At 34.4% G+C, this 19,893-nt stretch overlaps 1 protein-coding gene across 3 annotated transcripts in view; it reads left to right on the forward strand.

Moving 5' to 3' along the window:
- TMTC2 (transmembrane O-mannosyltransferase targeting cadherins 2) overlaps nucleotides 1-19,893 on the forward strand; it is a 557,542-nt gene that overhangs the window by 348,252 nt on the left and 189,397 nt on the right. For all 3 annotated transcript variants that reach the window (XM_007503110.3, XM_001364263.4, XM_056798579.1), the window contains 3 exons: nucleotides 102-187; nucleotides 730-914; nucleotides 5,989-6,067. In XM_007503110.3, the coding sequence (XP_007503172.2) occupies nucleotides 102-187; nucleotides 730-914; nucleotides 5,989-6,067 (350 nt within the window). The remainder of the gene's footprint in view (nucleotides 1-101; nucleotides 188-729; nucleotides 915-5,988; nucleotides 6,068-19,893) is intronic.

The raw sequence follows: 19,893 nt of genomic DNA on the forward strand, positions 1-19,893 counted from the left end.
TTAGCATTTTTATATTGTGCACACGAAATAAAACTCTGTGGTTTTTATTTTCACTAATTAATTTTTTTCTGTTCCAATTTATGTTTTCTTTTCTCCTGCAGGGGATTACTTCTACAAGAGAACAGCCGATTCACAGAAGCCTTGCATTACTATAAGCTGGCGATTGGTAGCAGGCCAACATTAGCTTGTAAGTAATACTCTTTTTTAAAATACTCTTTTCCCTCTTATTCTAGGTGGGACTTAGAGTTAACACAAAATGAGTAAATAGAGCATTAAATTTATTTTTAAAGAATTTTAATAATCCTCAGAAATGGCTGTTTTAGAATCTTGTTATAACAAATGCTCTGTTTTCAGATGGATATTACCATTCTTTAATTTGATTAAAAGCTCCTTGACGACAGGCTTTGTCTCTTTTTCTTCTGAGACCCCCACAGAACCCAGCATAATCCTAAACTCCCATAATAGTTTTTCAGCTTATTTCATTGTATTTAAAGGTTTCCTTTGGTGCCCTTCCTATTTTGTTTGGTATATTTAAAACCATATTCTAAAAAGAGGCTCATAGTCCCTACCAGACTGCCAATGGGCTCTGTGATGTAGAAAAATGTAAGAACCTCCTTCAGAAAGTCAGTCCTCAAATGGTAGAAATGTTACCACTAAGTAATAGGGTAATGTTGTTTACCGGCTGTGCCAATGCTCCACTTAAGTTACATTTCCTCTGTTTCTCTCCAGCTGCCTATTTAAATACTGGTATTATTCTCATGAACCAAGGGAAGACTGAAGAAGCCCGCCGCACATTCTTAAAGTGTTCGGAGATCCCTGATGAGAATTTGAAGGATCCTCATGCCCATAAGAGCTCTGTTACCAGCTGCCTTTATAATTTGGGAAAACTCTATCACGAACAAGGACGCTATGAGGTCAGGCCAAAGGCTCATTCTTCTCTTTTTCCTCCCTTTTCTTGGTCCAGGCCTGTGATTTCATCAGTATTGGTGATTTTTGTGAGGAAAATCCCCTTTACAATTCAGACTGGCAAATATTCTGTACCCCTGGAACCTAGAGAGTTGTTTGGGGGCACTGAGAGATTTACTGACTTACACTGCGTTAATGCCTCATGCATGGGGCAGTTAAGTGGCTCAGTGGATAGAGAGCCAGGCTTGGGGATGGCGAGTCCTGGGTTCAAATATGACCTCAAATACTTCCTAGCTGTGTGGCCCTGGGCAAGTCACTTAAACCCAATTGCTTAGCTCTTGTCATTCTTCTGTCTTGGACCCAATATTTAGGATCAGTTCTAAGAAAGAAGGTGAGGGTTTAAAAAAATACAGAAATTGAATCCAGGCTATCCTGCCTCCAAGTTCAAATCTATGTATCATAGAGGAAATGGTATGTAAGTAAAGTTAGAGTGGGAGTCAAGTTGGTGTAACATATAAAGTATTAAGCCTGGAGTCAGGAAAACTAATTTTCCTGAGTTCAAATCCAGCCTCAGATACTTATTGGCTGTAGGACCCTAGGCAAGTCACTTAACTTTACCATCTGTAAAATAGGGGAGGAAATGGCAAACCACTCTAGTATTTTTATGACAAAAACCCCAAATAGGGTTATAGAGAACTGGATATGACTGATAATAGATGGATCAACAAAAATACATTTAGAATACTTTCAAGTACTCTTCTTCCTCTAGGAAACTAACTATGTTGCTTACAAGTAACACAGAATCATTTACTTAGAGCATTATAACCCATTTTAATGAGTTTGAATACCCCTCCTGGCAGCTGTTTTATAATTCATTACTAAAGCTAACACTGCCCCATTGCATTCTATATAGACCTATATAGACTTTATTTTTCTTCTCCATTATTCTCTCGCCCTATAGTTTCCAATGTTTAATTCTCTTCTTCCTTGTTAATTTTTAAGTATTAAAAATATTTTCCAGTTTCATAGATGAAGAACTGGAAAGGGACCTCTGATGTCATGTAGTCCAACTCTTTCCTTTAACAAATGAAGAAACTGAGGTCCAGAAAAATTAAATTGTTTGCCCAAGTTCCCACAGGAAGCAGAGCTAGGATTTGAACCTAAATCCCACCTCCAAATTTCACAGTTTTCTGATGCATTTATTTCATTTTAATGCTTCCCTCTTTTTCAATGGACTTAGTTTAAAAAAATTCCTAAAGATAACTTTTTTTCACGCTAATAGCTTTCTAATGGGCAGAGTTGGAAAGGGAACAGTAAAATTCTTGATATAGTCTTTTTCACATTTAAAAAAATCAACTTTCTAACATGCCTGTGATTTATAAGTGAGAATATTACTATTTGAAATGATAGCCTTTGATCAATTTAATTCATCTGAAGTTCCTAAGTTCTCTGTAGGTAAAAACAGATGTTTTTGTTATTTTTTCTTGTTATTTCTCTAAATACTTGCTAACACTTTCCCTTCATGAAGCTCCTACTAGGTCTGTAAAAAGAATCCCATTTGACTCTTAATTTTTCTTAACATTTATTCATTTAAATACATTTTTTAATTGACCTGTTGGGTGCCTCAGGGATTGCTGTTATGTCTAATTAAATGGGTTTGCATTACAATAGGAGTGATGTGTCTGGGCATTCTTTTTTCCCCATTTGCCTTTTGCCTTTGTGCCTGGTCTGCTTTGCTATTTAAAAACTAAGCAAATTAGATCTGTTAAGTCAAGGATCCCAATGGCTAGCTTCCATTGCTTGCAGTTATTCAAAATTATCCTGGGTTGGGATGAGCTAGTGGGAGAAGTGTCACAACTTGGTTAATTAGAATGAATGGTGTTATAGTAGCATTTCAGAAAGCCATCTTGTTCTAGGAACCTCTGGATCCTGTTGAATGAGATAATCAACTGCCACCAAAGGAAAAAAATACAAGAAAGGTGTACCTGTGTGTGCGTGCGTGCGTGCATGTGTGTGTGTGTGTGTGTTTGTATGTAAACTGTAAGAGAGAAAGAGAATAATGAAATTAATAGTTATTTCAGCCATTACTGTAACTACAATAGCCCTTTTGTCCCTAGAGAAAGAATAATGTCTGAGTTAGAGTTGGAGTAGACATGCCCAGATTTTCCTTTCTTTAGATTAACCTGATGATTCTCGTATTTTTAAGCATTTGAAATATGAAATTAGGAGTAGAGACATGAGTTCTAGTTCTGAAGCTGTCATTCTGATTCGATCAACTATCAAGTTTTTATTAAATGTATATTTTATTCCAGGCACTGGAGATATATAGACTAAAGGAACAGTCCATTTAGTTGGAATATATTATGTAGTGGTAGAAGACTGGCTTCGGAGCCCAAAGATCTGAATTGAGACCATACCCCAGATTCATACTAGCTGTGTGACCCTGGACAAATGAATTACCCTCTGAGTGATCTAGGCAGCTTTCTTTCTTCTTCTTTTTTTAACCCTTACCTTCCATCTAAGAATCAATACTAAGCGTTGGTTGCAAGGCTAAGGACTAGGAAACAGGGGTTAAGTGACTTGCCCAGAATTATACAGCTAGAAAATATTTGAAGGCAGATTTGAACCCAAGATCTCCCATCTCTAGGCTAAGCACTCAATTCACTGAACCACCTACCTGCCCTCTTGGCCAACCTGCAGTGGTAGAAGAAGCACTTTCCTTATATTAGTTCCTTATAGTAATGAAATCACAAGTTCAGTCTCTAACCCTATCCCTGTGTTACTTGGACAAAGTGTTTAACTTCTTTATTAGTTTCTTAACTGTTTTAAATTTTTTAAAATTTGGTAGCTGGACTAAATAAGGTTCTGTTTTCTCTCTAGAAGTGTTAGTGTTACCTTAATTTCATAGAGTACAAAGCCTATCCATGCAAAAATTAACATCTTTATATAGTTTACATTATGTTATTGATATCTTAATACATCTTAATGTCTTAACTTAGTGAAAGAATACTACAAAGTAGTATATATATACATATATTTTTACTTTATATATATGTATCAAATTGCCCCCCCCAAAAAAAAATTACAAGAAAGCAGAAAATGTGTGTGTGAGCATGTTATTTTTTTTAATTAAAAATATATATCCATATTGTTGTTGTTTGGTTGTTTTAGTTGTGTCCAACTCTTCTTGACCCATTTGGGGTTTTCTTGGCAAAGATACTGGAGTGGTTTGCCATTTCTTTCTCTAGATGAGATTTTACAGATGAGGAAACTGAGGCAAACAGGGTTAAATGACTTGCCCAGGATCACACAGCTATTAAATATCTGAGGTTGGGCTTGATTTCAGATCTTCCTCACTCCAGGTCTGGTGCTCTATTTATTGCCACAGCTATCTGCCCCTACATATATGCATGTATCTACATATGAATAGATATTCATATATACATACACACATATATGCTTATTTTCTACATTTGTACTAAAATGTCAAACTTCAAGGACAATTATGAGAAGCACTGTGGTGTAGTGGGAAGATTATGGCACTTGTAATTAAAAGGACTGTCTTCAAATCTCAGGTTATTTACTTATGTGTGACCTTGGGCAGTCATTAACCTCTCTAAGTCTCAGTTTCCTCATCTGTAAAGTTAGAGGGTTGGGGTTAGAGATCCCTCTAAGGTCCTTTCTAGCTCCAAATCAACTCAGCCTGTGAAAACTATGGCCAGTTGAGATTTAATTTCAGAAATACCAAGTTGATATGAACTTCAGAGGCCAATTCAGTCCAAACTGAAGCTTGCTATGGGTCCCCTTTGGCTCTGGTTAGAAAGATCTGAGTGTAATTGTTATCTCTGTTATTTATTAACTCTCTAGTCCTGCTTGATTTACTTCAGCTCTTTCAGACTCAGGTTTTTCATTTGTAAAATGGAAATAATCATAGCACCTCCCTCATGGTTTTGGGATGAGAATCAAATGAGATAATATATTAAATGCTTTGCAAACATTATATAAATGCTAGCTTTTATAATCATCATCTAGCTTTTGTTTAAAGTCTTTATTTAACAATGTCTATTAAGAGGGAATCTACTACCTTTTGCAAAGAAGAAGCCTTAAAACTCTAGTTGTTAGGAGTTCTCCATCCCCTTGGAATCACGGGTGTAGTTCCTGTTCCTTTGTAATTCTTAGAAATAATTTTCTTAAATGTTTTACATGATTGCAGATGTAAAATCGATATCATTTTGCTTACTGTCTCAGGGAAGGGAGGGAAGAAGAGAATTTGAAACTCAGAATTTAAAAAGAAAATTAATTGTTTTTACATGTATTTGGAGAAAAATAAAATATTTTTTTAAAAAGCAAAACAATTTTTCTTCTTACAACAATTCTTTTATTTTTTTATAGTCAAAAGTATAACAGATTTTGAGGCAGAGGGCTAAGCTCAAATTCCACCTCTGCTCCCTTCCCTTTGTGTGTCCTTGGACAAGTCATTATACTTTTTCATCTTCTATAAAATGAAGGGGTTTAACCAGTTGTCCCCCATGGGACCATTCATCTCTAAATCTGCATGATCACAATTTTACATGTAAAAGAGGAAAAATGGGCAATGTGGCCTTGATTTCTTCACTAAGAAAATGGGAATAGCCTGATCCACTAAGATAATGATCATTTCAGAGTCACTAGAGAGACTAAAGAAACTCCAGCCTTTGAATAACTGCTCTATGAGTTCCAAACTTGAAGTATTTCAGTCTTCTTCTGGTTTTATAACTCGTATAGATTGGGGAAAAAAAAGCACAATAACAAGAAACCACGACAATAGACATCTGGGGATACTAAACATTTATAGTGCTTCCTTCACTCTTTGGATTGGGTACTTCCACTAATGAGGTTGATGTATACTAGCATCAAAGTATAGCTCAATTTCTGTGCCCTCCAAGGTGCTTTGGAAAAAAAGTAGCGGTATTGTTGTTGCCATTCCAGAAGGAAGGTTGTTACTTTGAGTCAGAGGGTGGTTTACATCTTTTTACTGAAAATGGTTTCCTTGTATTCAACACTTCTGTTGACAACATATTCGTTCTCTGTCTCCCACATTAGGAAGCACTCACTGTATATAAGGAAGCCATTCAGAAAATGCCCAGGCAATTTGCTCCACAGAGCTTGTATAACATGATGGGTAAGTCCAATATTCGTCGTCTTATTGACATTCAGGGGCCATATGATGAATTTAATCACAGGTTTGTATTACCTGGCGTTGAAATAAATGACCTCATTAATTTCCACAGACCATGCTTACTCACAAATAGGCCTCACCCGCAGAAGTCTAATAGCTGAGCACCTTTTCAAAAATGCAAGAAATGAGTTAAAGCATGGAATTTTCATGATTTGGATTGTGAATTTTTAGACTTTTATTCTCCTCAAAAATGTGATCTGATGAATACATATGATTATCACATGTTTATTTGGGGTTTGGGGTTTATAAGATTATTCCCTTACAAAAATGAGTACTATGGAATTATGTTTTGCACGATAATACATGACTAACAGAAAAAAATTTTAAGTAAATTTTAAAAAAGAAAAACAAGAAAAAGAAAAAATATGATCTGATAACTTGTGGCCATCTCTTCTAATGCTTATTACCTAACAGTGGCTTTTTCAAAGGAATCCAATTCTGCCATTATCCAGAAAATGCATAATGCAAATGTCTAGTACTCAGGCTATGTCTTTCTAAGATAAGGGTTCTCCTTTGCAATCTTATGTATTTTATTTTGTGATGTGTTCAAGAAAGGATCTGTTTCCTCAGAATGGCAAAGTAGACTACAGTACTTAAAAAAAAGGGGGGGGGCCTAGAACTCCTGCCCAGTGTAGTGGTACATCCCTGAAATCTCTGTTGCTGAGGAGACTAAGGATGGAAGAGTGCTTGAGTTTAGGAGTTCTGAGCTGCCACATAAGGTGAAGGATAGTCAGATGCTCATGCTATGTCTGGCACCAATAGAGTGAGTTCTTGGGGGCAAAGGGTCACTGCGCTGCCTAAAGAGTCCAGAACTATCAGACCAAGACTAAAATAACAAACTAGATAAAACTCTCATATTGATGGGATTTGGGATCAGGTTCCAGTTCTAGCTTGGCAAGCTAGGAAGCCTCAGACTCAAAAAAGACAAATTTAGTTATAATCCTTCTGGTCTTGGGTTTCTTGCAAGAAATTAAAGGTATTCTTACTATATCTATTTATCGTATGTCATGACTTGGTGACTTTCCTGTGGGGAATTTATGTTTCTAGATTTAAAGACTCAAAAAGAGATGTTGACTTATCACATTATTGTGGGAATTTTCCTCCCTAAAAGTTAAGGGTAAAATTGACTAATGAGAAATATATTATATGAGTGGGGGGAGGTATGATTTTTTCTATATCTGTTTAATTGTTTTTTTGTTTTTGCTTTTCCATATCATGAATTTACCCAAGGAAGAGATGTTACTATTTGATTGGGTTTAAATCATAGGTATATAAATTCAGAGCTTGAAAGTACCTTAGAGACCATAAAGTCAAACCAACTGATAATACAAGTAAGGAAGGTGAGGTGCAAAGAAATTAAATGACTTACCCAATGTCATAATACAAGTAAGTGTGTGAGATAGGATTTGATTTCAGCTGCTCTGAGATTCTTGACTTCATTGACAATGGTATAGAGAAGTACCCGTTAGAATGATTTCCCTAAAATGTTCAATGCTTAATGAAGTCTGATTTTTGCTTTCCTTTCGCCTTTCCTCCCAGTTTGAATAAAAAGTTAAAAATTTACAAAAAGATGAGTGATCATCACTAATCAATCACTTACTCCCCTTTAATTTACTTTCTTAATTACATTTCATGTCATACTGTGTTTTTATTCCTTCCTCTGAAATATATCTAGTCATTCTGATCAGTTATATAAAATTAAAGTTTTAAAAATTCTTCCTTCATATGCTATAGCATATAGTTTTATATATATATATATATATCCAAATGAGCCCAGATAAGAATATTATATAGACTTCTCCAAAAGTTTGATGAGAATCCTGTGATCCACCAATATCACTACTAAATCTATATTCCAAAGAGACTAAAGATAGAGGAAAATAACCTACCTGTACAAAATATTGATAGTGTCTCTTTTTGTTGGGGCAAAGAACTGGAAACTGAAGGAATTTCCTTTGAGAATGGTCATAATTAGAAGTGGTTGTTAATGTCTGCCTAATTTTTCCATAATTCCCTTATTCTTTCTTTTCCACATTTCTTCAACTGTCAAAGGAGAGCCATGTCAAATGTTTATCATTTCAGAGATGCTGGGAAGGATTGTCATTTTTTTTAGCTTGACACTCAGAGCTTTAAGAATAGAATTCCTATCACAGCTTGGACATTGGTATCAATGTCCATTATTGTTAATGATAGCAAAAATCTGCAAAGTTAATTTAAATCGACAACTTTTTTGTTTGTGGTAGACTTCTTCAGCAACCTGGTAAAGCTTATGGATAACTTCTCAGAGTAACACACAAAGTGAAATGAAATATATTAGTTTACAAATCAAGCCACGTATATTGAACTAGATATGAAAATTTTGAACATTTTATGACTTATAATGTGTACTTCTCTATTAACACATTAAGTAAATCAATTCATTTAAATGATAAGCAGGTTATAATTAAATTTTATTTTTAAAAGTATGTTGAGATGAAAGTTATTGTTACCTACATTCGTGATTTCAGGAAATATTAAATAGTGGCTAAAAGTTAGTGAAAAAAATATGTAATTTTTTCCTGTCCAAATTCATAGACCTCATTGAATTCCAAATACAAAAAACTTTTGGAATTTCTGATCCCAAGGTTAAGAACTGATTTAGACAAATTGAATTCTTTGATTTAGAATATGGCTCCATATTGAGGCTGGATTCCCCATTTTGGTTTTCTGGGTATTAAATTCAACTCCAAAAAAAAAAAAAAAAGGATAAGTACTCCTAGAGATTTTTGTTTAAACTTTTTATTCTTTCAGAATGGTTGTTTCACTCATACTCATCAAATTACGTTTTTACATCTTTGGGAGAGACTCTAAAGCATTCTTCTAAAAATAATCTTAATTACATCTATCCCCTTGGCAAATGCCATGCATTTAAGATTGTATGAGAGATTGTCATATGGCCATGTTTGCAGTAAAAGCTGCTTACTGGCAGTCATTTTCCCATATAGCAATTTCTCATCTAGTCAAATGAGTGAACTCCCCAGAGTGTTTGCTTTTAGTTTTAGTATACTTTATTAGCCTACCATTTGACAAGATAAATGGCCAAGGAGATGAATTGTGTTATCAATTCATCAGTTTCATTAGACTGTCAGCAGGCAGTGATTATTCTATCAAGATTATCAACAACCACAAACTTGTTTTCTCATTCACACATTTACATTTTATTAGCACCCTGTAGAGACCAGTAATAGATTATGAAGCATGTATTTGACTATATAACCTCCCTCTTCTCTCCATGTGCATTTCCCTTTGATTACTTGCCAAGGAAGGAAGAATTTGGGGGACCTTTTTGGGGAAAAAGAAATGACTTCAAAGGTAAACTAGAAAAGGAAAATCAGTAATTGCTTAAAATAAGCAAAATTTCAAATGTTAAAACAAAATCCAAATCCTTCAGTATAAAGAGTTTAAAGTCAATATAAAATTGTATTCTCGATGAGTACAAAATGATGGTGGATAGATCTATGATCCTACTGGCCTCAAGGTCAATAAGATCTATCATCAAATCTCACCTCTGGCACATACCACTTATGGGGACTTGTGCCAATTATTTAACTACTTAGTGGCCAAAGCAGCTGCATTGTCAAAAAGATTCTTCATCTAAGAGTTCTTTATAACAATTAAATAATATAACCATTCCCTACTCTATTTTCTCACTGCGTTGAATGTTACAAGGCAGACTTACAAAGAGTCTTACTGATGACAACCTTATTTGGCAGCTAGTAGAAGTAATAATGTCCCCATTTTATGGATGAAAAATTGAGGCTTAGAGAAATTCAATGAAAGTTCATTAAATATCTTTTATTTATATAAGGCATTGTGCTAGGATTTGGGGATATAAAGACTAAAATGAAACAGTCCTTTACCTCATGGAGCTTCCGTTTTTATCACAGAAACAAGCATACATATACATTTATACATGCTACATACAGAATAATTTTAAGGGGCAAGGGGAGAGAAGCTTTATTAGGTGGGGATCAAGAATGACTTCCTAAAAATTGTTGTGAGCTTAACTTTGGAGGATATTAGGGATTCCAAGAGGAGGAGATGAGGAGTATGGGGAACAGCCCTGTACAAAGGCAAAGGATCTTAGTATGAAGTGAAATCTGAAGAATTCCAGAAAGGTCAGATTGACTAAGAGAGTTACCCTCTGCAGGGAAGTAAATTTCAGAGCCAGGCAGTGAATCCAGGTTTCTTGAGCCGAAATCCATTTCTCCATCCACCGTATTATGCTTCTTCTACAACATAGTTTATTTAATCTGACCACCGAATAAAGCATTTACCATTTCTGTGGCTAGGTATATATTTGCAAATGGCAGTGATAGATTAGAATTTTGAGAGTGACTTCTTACTTTGTGTACTTCTCTATAACATTCAAAGAATTTCAATTTCTCTTCAAGGAAATGGCCATTTTTAAGGTATTACATTTTTGTATTTGCAGGATTTGGGTGCCATTTTTATGTAAGCTTTTGTAATTCTTTATAAGAATGCTATTTTAAGTCATTGTTTTGCCTAAGCATCAAGGCCATGCTAAGACTTGTGGGGTTCAGATGCCCAGATATAACATAAATCAGAGCCAGAATGCTCAGAGTACATCCTTAGAAATGAAGCTATTTTTTCACCTGGTAGAGAGAGAAAGAATTCTGGGCTTAGAATCAGAAAGAACTCAATCTTGAATCATGCTTCAGAGAGACCTAGGAGTGGTACCCTGGGTCGTTCATGCAGTCTTTGAGTCTTTTCCATCATGTGTCAAATGAAGGGGTTGGATTAGATGATCTCTTAGATCTCTCCCAACTCCAAATATATAATCTTCTTCTCCATAAAATGAGCATAAAAATGCCAATTACTTGATATAACTGATTTGAGATTAAAAGGAGATAATATATGTAAAATACTTTATAAACCTTAAGGCATTAAATTAATGTCAGTTATCACTATTATTGCAGTAATTAATAAATAAAATAAATATGAAATATCCATAACAAGTAATGATTTTAAAATTATATATACAAATAGCCTTTTGCATTTCTTGTAGTTTATTAGCAGTTATTTTAAGTATGACTTGGATAGATAAACCCAGACATGACAGTTAGTGGTATTCATCCCCTGAATGCCACTGTTCTTGTTAAGTTTACAATCATTTTGTTTTCCTCATGATATCATAAAAATGAGTATTCCTACTGGGACAGATTATAAATTTTTCGTAGACTTTGGTCTTGTATGATTGAATATACTCATCAATAAATCCTTCGGAGAAAATTAATTCAAACTTACTAAAACCTTTTTCTTGGATTTTATTAAATATTTGGGCAATACTAAAGTAGAACTCATATGAATTATTCCTTTCTTATGCTGTATGATGGGGACATTCACTGTCTCCGCCATACATATCCTTGATTATGTTTTCATGATTGTATGTATAAATGATTTCTGCTAAAAGGATACCTTTTGGTTGTTTTTGAGTGATTCACAATTGTTAAATTTTCTGATATGATATTCCTTCTTTCTCAAACATTTTAAAGAATATTGGCTTTGGAAATAAAATATTTTGTAAATGTGTGTACATATTGCTACTGTATACCCGGGGCTATTATAAGAGTATGAAAATCAGGGTATCATTTCCCCAGATATGATACAGTTCTCTTTATCAGATTGTAAGGTTAGGGTTATTTGTGTTTCTAGTGCTTAACCCCATACATTGTAGGGCATTAATAAATGTTTGTTGGTTTATTAATATCTATTTTGGCTTGGCTAATTATACATCTAAAGATTTAAAAAAGATTTGTATGATAATTTCTTAATCATTACTTTTTAAATTTGACTTGATTTGATGTACTTATGGTTTTCTTCACTGGGCTGAGTATCCAACTGCATGTCATAATTGGGACATATATGCTATGTCGGTATTTCCTGTGTGGATTGCAAGGTAGATTTTTGAAAGACCATAGGCATCTTTGAGGGGTCATTATATTATTTCAAGGTGCAAGGAAATAAACATAATGTCACTTACAAATAAATGAATCTTGAGAATCGACATTTTTAAAGGGAATGATTCTTATATTTGGACTTTCCATAGGATATCTTCTATACTGTTAGTGAATGTCCTTGAAAAACATCTATCTCTTTACTATATTTTATTGGGACAATAATAAACAGGATTGGGGGACAAAATTATCTTTTTAGTAGTATCTGTCAAGAAATTTTGTTTGATATTAACATGCATGTGTATATCTTGGAATAATCTTTTAAAAAAAGCGTACCTTCCTTCTGAGAATCAATACTATGTATTGGTTCTACAGCAGAAGGGTAGTAAAGGCTAGGCATTGGCTGTTAATTAACTTGTGCAGGGTCACACAGCTAGGAAGTGTCTGAGTTCAGATTTCAATGTCTTTAGGCTTGGGCTCTCAATCCGCTAAGCCACCTAGCTGCCTCTAGAATAAAGTTTTGAAAGGCTACATGCTGCTTCCAAATGAAAAAAAATAACATGGAATGGAATAAGGAGTAAACATGTCAGTGTCTTATATTCTCTATACCTCTTAGTAAAATTGTATAATTCTGAAAATGGGAACTGCCAGAGAAAATTATTGCTTAATAGCCTTCCTCCTACCTTCTCACATTTTTCTTTTTTTTTATGAAAATATTTTTCCCAATTACATGTAATAACAATTTTCAACCTATACTTTCTGAAATGATAAGATCCAAACTGTTTCCTTCCCCTCACTTCCCTGCACCCTCCCAGAGATGGTGAGCAGTTTGATCTAGGTTATACACCAATGATCATGAAAAAATCTTATTTAAAAAAATAGACATATTTTTGGTTCAAGAAATAGATAGACTTTCCTCATGAAGATGTTGTGCTAATAGAAAAAAAAATTGGAATATAGATCAGACAAAAAGGAAATATTTTTAAGTGCTAGCTATGTGTGCCAGATACAATGCTAAATGCTAACAAAGGTCAAAATATAGTCCCTTTGTCAAAGAACTCAGAGTCTAATGAATAAGACAGTACTTGGGAGGGTGAAGGGATGAAAAAATTATACATATATATATACACATATATAACCTTAAACATCAAAATTATCATATTGTATGATAATCTCAAGGAAAATACTAGCATTAAGAAGGAAAGATTTCCTGAAAAAGATGGGATTTTAACTGAAACTTGAAGGAAGCCAGGGAAACATAAATGCAGGCAAGAAGAGGGAGAGCATTCTTGACCTGGAAGATAACCAGTGAAAATTCCCAGAGTTGGGAAATAGACTTGTTTGTGTGAAACATCAAGGGGACTTGTGTACTTGTCCTTTAGAATATATTTAGGAAACTGAGATCTAAGAAAATTAGGTCAGGATTTAAATCTTGCCATCGATATTTATTTGTCATGTGCCCTTTGGCAACTCACTTCCTACTTTTTTTTTAACCTAAGTTTCCTTATTTATAAAATGAGAGAGTTGAACTCAGTGGGTTATAAAGCTAAAAGTTCCAACTCTGTGAAGCAAACTACGGTTAGTTTTCTTTTTTCGTTAAAACTCTCAAATAGATTCTAAATTATTATGTTCAGTTTGCAATATTTATAGGGAAAGATGGGGGAATTGGAAAACAGAGGATAAGGAAGGTTTGTAGCAGGGAATGGAGTTTAAGGGAGAGAGGGAATATTGCTGCTGGTGAGGCAAAGGTGACCCCTGCCGAGAGGCAGCATCAGGGGTCCGATAAGGACCATTTGTTGTTGAATGACTGAGCTGATGTTCAGTTTCCCCCTATGCCCAGAAAAAAATAGTCCACTTATATGACTGCGATATTCTAATAAGAGAAATTTTAATAACTAGTTTGGATTGGAGAGATATCAGGGAAAAAGGGAAGAGGGAGGTCCCTAATTAAGGTTGGAGTCTTTCTCTGCTTTGGAGCTGAGGCCAGGCCTCACAGGCTGGTGGAGGGTTTCTCCCACTCACGTCTACCGCTATATCTGTGCTAGTTTTGTCAATTTCAGAATCTTAGCAATAGACAGAAAGCAACAAGAACAGTTCTAACTTTCAGAACTGGTTAGGCCTGTGTCTTTGGGCTGAATCGAGTTGAGGCACTCCTAATCCAGACTGGGAAACCAATACTCCTCCCACCTCCAATACCAGGAAGGAAGGAAGCCCAGGAGGAAGGAAGTGCTAGTCACAAGACACAACTGCCACTCCCAGTTGCCCCTTCCCCCACCAACTGTCAGTGTTGACAATTTCCTCTCTATGGATATTCCCACTGTTGCTTATTCCAACACAGTGGCAGAAAGTTCAGAACTTGTTCTTTTTTTCCTTTCCACAAGTTCAAGCCAGAGTCATCCCCACTCTTCTTGATCTAACCTATTTCTCTCATAGCTCCAGTCAAAATTGTTATATCATTCTATAGTCTCCATCAGAATATCCATTTCTTCCTTGTCTATATTTGGTCAATATTCTTAAATTTAACGAGACAGAGGGAACTTCAAAAGCTGTCCCATTTCTTAAGGAGTTTAACAAACCCTCCTTCTTTTTGTTTTTTAATATTCAGAACAACATGTTATAAAAAATGAGCAATGATTGGCTTAACTATACTCAAAAATATCTCTATAAAATAGTGGCTTCCCACAGATATTTTAAATATGTGATATATATTTCCACTTCATGCTCCAAATTTCCTTTTTTCTCTGTGTATCTTCTTCCCCTACATTGCCTTTACTTAAGCCTACTGTTGAGTATTCCAATGGGAATAGAGTAATCAAAATTGGATTGTACCTTCCAGTTATTTTTAGTTGAGCGAGCTTTATGCTAATCCCAATGATCATTTTAAGCCTGTTTGGTATTTAAATTAAAAAAGCTAGCTAAAAGTTAATTGTTGAGTTTAATTATTTAGATGATTTGGACCATTTTTCTCTCTCCTGGTTACATTTCATAAGCATGAAATGAGATTGTGTTTTATGAAGTCTAGAAATTTCCTGGTCCATAATCTGTCTATTCTAGTCTATCAGTCAATTTTATTTAGACAAACTTTTCATACCAGGTGCTAAGGAGAGATATGATAGAGATAGGATGCCTGACTCTCAAAGAAATCACCATGAGATTTATCCACTTAATTTTTTAATATTTCTGTTTATTTGTTAGTCCAATTCTGAATCTCATGAGATAGAAACACAGTCCTTTGCTCTTTATTTCTAATTACTCGAGGTTGTGCATGCCAATTAGCTTTGCCATTCACCCAATTTATCATCATTTTTTATTTTTATTTTTATTTTTTGGTGTCTGAGAGCAAAGCAAAATGCCTCTATGGTAGGTGCAAGAAACCCCAGTCCATTCAGAAAATTGGGGTAGGCTCCAATGTGAATTATGATGAAAGGTGACATTATTTTAGGCAAAGGAGCTCACATCCTTTTTCAAATACACCAATTGTGGCTAAACAGACACTAGACATCCTTTTGAAAACATCAGCCATGTATTCTCTCAATAAAGATGTGCAGAGAGGTCTGTAGAATACCTTCGGTATCAGAGTACCATTGATCCATCAATCAGTAATCCTATACATTTCTTCCTATTTTGTTCCTCTTCTTATTTATTTACTTTATTTTAATTTTCTTTAATCCGAACTTGGCAAGCATAAGAAACATGTGCATTTCCATATTTTTGAAAGAATCAGGAAAATGTTTCACAAAACCACAAATCTCTCTAATAAGTACAAACATCTCTATTATGTACCACAAAATTATAAAATGAAATAAAATTTTAAAACTGCCATACTCGGGGACCAATATCTCACTATAATTTTAAAAATCTATAAAGCTTCACATATATCTTGCTTTTTTTGTGTCTTCTTGCCCACCCTGTTTCCCAGGAGAAGTTTAGTTTTATCTCACTCATTATTTTTGTCCAAATATATAGAGAAAAATTTTGATATGATGTCTTATTTAAATGTATCTTGTATGAGTAGCTATAATTACATTGACTAAATCCATTTAAATAGTTTTCTATCATCCCCCTGACCCCAACCACAATAGACCCATAACAATAGGCTCCCTTGATATGTCACAGTTTTATTTGAACCTCACTTCTCCAAGTGTAGGAGATTTATGCATCTACCATATTAAGCTCTTCTACCACATGTTTGCTCTGTTTTGAATTATGGTCCTTTTCTGTTGGCTCTGTCTGGTGGCAAGCTGATGAGCCAAAGTCCCCGACATGCCAGGATGCCCATCTGACTTGTTTAGCTTGTAATTGATGGGTATCTGAAGGAAAAGCATCTGGGGCCTCTAAGACCAAACTCTACCTATTTAGTTTTGCATTCTGTCTTTAGCTGGAAAGACAAGACCAAAAGGTCAATGTCAATCATTTAGAGTTCACTAGCATGAAAAGGCAGAATCGTCCATTCTTGGGTTTTAACACTAATTTATTTTGCCAGGTGTTCAGCCACCAAGTTAAGGAAACCATATGTATTTTTGGCTCTCTATCAAGAAGAATATTGACTTAGTTTTCTTTGGGGGGAAAAACAACAATAAAAACTTTTGGGAGTTGCCACCCTTGAAGCTCATTCTTTAGTGTGGAATTGAGTTGGCTGGATGTTCTTTTCTGCCATTCATCTGTGATATAAATTTTAAATTACATACTACAGTTACAGATGTTAATTTGCTTGGCATTATAGCCTATACTACAAAGGCCAGGGTCTAGCTCCACTGCTTTAAATAGGTAATATATTTTGTTTAAAGTTTCAATTAAAATCCAGGGTCAGAAGATGTAACGGTCCCTGAGGGATTTTATACACTTTAATGCCAATATAAGGGTTACAGAAAGATTATACTCAGGTCTAGATGTCTCTTGCTTTCCTGGAAATATGATATTGGGCAGTTGATTATATTACATAGCTTTTAAATCTACCCAAGCCCACCTGCTGCAGTAACTCATACATCTTCCATTCAAGAAATAAAGACAAAGAAGAGATTTGAGGCTCAAGAATTTTATTTAAAAATGGAAAACTAAGAGGTAGAATGGATTCAAATTAATAAATAATATTTGTCTCCTGCTTTGGGGATTCATCAGTTACCTCTTCTTGCTTCACAACTGGTAAAGATCCTCAAGTATTGTTTGAAAAATAAAGAGAAAAGAATGATCAAATCCACATCTCTTGCTCTTATCACTACTGTTTATGCTACTAATACTGTCATTACTATTATTTACTAACATTTATATAGTGCTTTAAGATGTGCTCTGCTCTCTATGTGTATATACACATAACCCACATGTGTAAATATACAGGTATTCCTATTCACCCGCTTGTACAGAAAATGCAATATATACATGTACACATATATGTATATTCATTCATTCATTCATTTAATCATTTATTTGTTTCTTTGCTCATTCATTCGTTTATATATGTATATATTTATGTGTGGAATGCTATGTGCCTGTGTATATGCACCCATAGCTATATATACATGTCTTAAATGTGTGTATGTGTGTATTTATGTATTTGATCATCTCCTTTGATTCCCACAGTGATCCCATGAAATAGGTCCAGTTAGCTTCCCAATATTACAGGTAAGAAAAAAGTTAAAGGAAGCTAACAGAGTCCATTAGCAATATTATTAACCATGACTATTATACTGGTCACACAGAAAAAGCAATATTAACTATTAAGCAATAGTAGGAACAAATATTGACATGCCATCCTTTTCAATCACTTAACAAGCTTTTATTGTCTACTCCATCTCATGCATTGTTCTAGAAGCTGACAAGAGAAAGAAGTTATCTTTGGCGAGATATAGTGTGATATAATGGAAAGAGCCCAAGAACTACAGGTAGATGACCTGGGTTCAGCATATTGTGTTTCTATAAACGTTAATCTCTTGAGCCAGAAAAATAGGGGTAGGAGTATTTGTAAGTAATTTGTAAGTAAGGAGTAAGAAACTCATAGGTTTCTTATGAGGAAACTATTTTGTTATCCTTAAAAAAGCTCCATAGAAATGTTAGTCATTGATATTTTTCTTTATAAAAATTAAAATGAAGGTTGTAATCTTTTTGATGCGGAATAGTATTTTGAGGGTTTAAGGACTTTTATTTTGGCAGTATTGTGCCTGGTAGAAATCAATGGAGTAGAGAATTAGAGATGGGAGATCCTAGGTTCAAATCTGGCTTTAGACATTTCCTAACTTTGACCCTGGCAAGTTGCGTAACTCTAATTATTGCTCTTCTGCTTTGGAACTGATACTTAGTATGGATTCCAAGACAGAAGGTAAAGATTTAATTTTTTAAAGTAACTTTAAATAAAACTATGTATAGATCACATTTCCCCAATTCATCTGTATGGAGATAAATAGTTTAATAAAAGACTACATTTATTTTCACATTATGCTACTCCATTGGTTTTTTTTTCTTTAAATTCTTATCTTCTGTCTTGGAATTAATACTAAGTATCAGCTCAACTACTAGGTCAAATTTGAATACAGGACCTCCTATCTCCAGTCCTGGCTCTCATTATACTGAGCCACCTAGCTGCCCCCCTTTAAAGTTACTTTTAAAATAATTCATCCCTTAGTATTATTGGAGCTGTTTTTGTTGATAGTAAGTAGTTGTTACTCTTAAAAAGATTTCATAACTAATGAGAAGATGAATCAGACTGATTGTCTTCAAAAGAAAATCTACTTTTCCTGGGCTTAAAAATTGGAAATGTTATGTTAAAGGACCCTCTAGAATATTTTTGTTAATGTTCTTTAAAATTGAGATAAATTATTGTCTGTTGTTTTTTAAAAAAGTAAAACCAAAAGAAGTACCTTTTTTTACATTGAAACATCTTCACCTATCCATACTGACATGAGTTGAATTATTGGCAAGTTGTTACTAAAATGTAAATGCTCTCATTTTTGCCATTTTCCTGTATCTAAAATGCTTTCTTCCTTTCTATCCATTGATATTATCCTTTTAAGCCTAGCTCAAAACTCATTTCTATGGTTTCTGAATTGGCTATTCTAGTCTATAGTGTTCTATTTTTTTCTCTTGAACTTCTAAAAATTTATAGATACAGAATCATAGATTTAGAGCTGGAAGCAGTGTTGTGCTTTGAGGGAAAATGTGTGCAAAACACATTTTTGAATTTAATCTGCATTGTTAGCATTTTTTCCTTTACATTCTTAAGTCTTGATGTAACAGTAAATCAAGCCTTGGTTTGTAGTATTTGCTGATTTCCAAGATATACATGGCCCACAATGAAGATTTAATAACCTCTCTGGAGCTGTTTTGAGCTGGCTCCAGCATGGAATAGACCTTAATTCCCTTCATTGAGTTCAAGAGATCATTGAATCCAACCAAGTTCCTTTATGGATGAGCAATCCAAAACTTGGAAAGATTTGTTGACTTGCTTAGGGTAGGTGACCTGGTAAGATAATTAATATTTAATAATGCTATCTTTATGTTTAAATCATTATTACTAAATGACTAATTTAATTAAATTATTAAAGGACTTTTAAGGTTTTTTAATCATTTTACAACTATCTCATTGGAGTCTTACAAGAATGCCATAGGTACCATTATCATCTCTATTTATAGATGAGGAAACTGAAGAAAATAGCAGGTGAAGTTCTTACCCAGGGCCATATAGCAAATGATTACTTAACTTGGGATATAAGCTGAGGTCTTTCTGACTCTAGATCCAGAACTCTATCCACTGCACCACTGGGCTAGGATCTTATTAAAGTCTTCATCAATATAAATCTCATATGAGTGGGAATAGCTTCA

The sequence above is a fragment of the Monodelphis domestica genome, chromosome 5 (assembly GCF_027887165.1).
Source record: "Monodelphis domestica isolate mMonDom1 chromosome 5, mMonDom1.pri, whole genome shotgun sequence".
Classification (NCBI taxonomy): Eukaryota; Metazoa; Chordata; class Mammalia; order Didelphimorphia; family Didelphidae; genus Monodelphis; species Monodelphis domestica.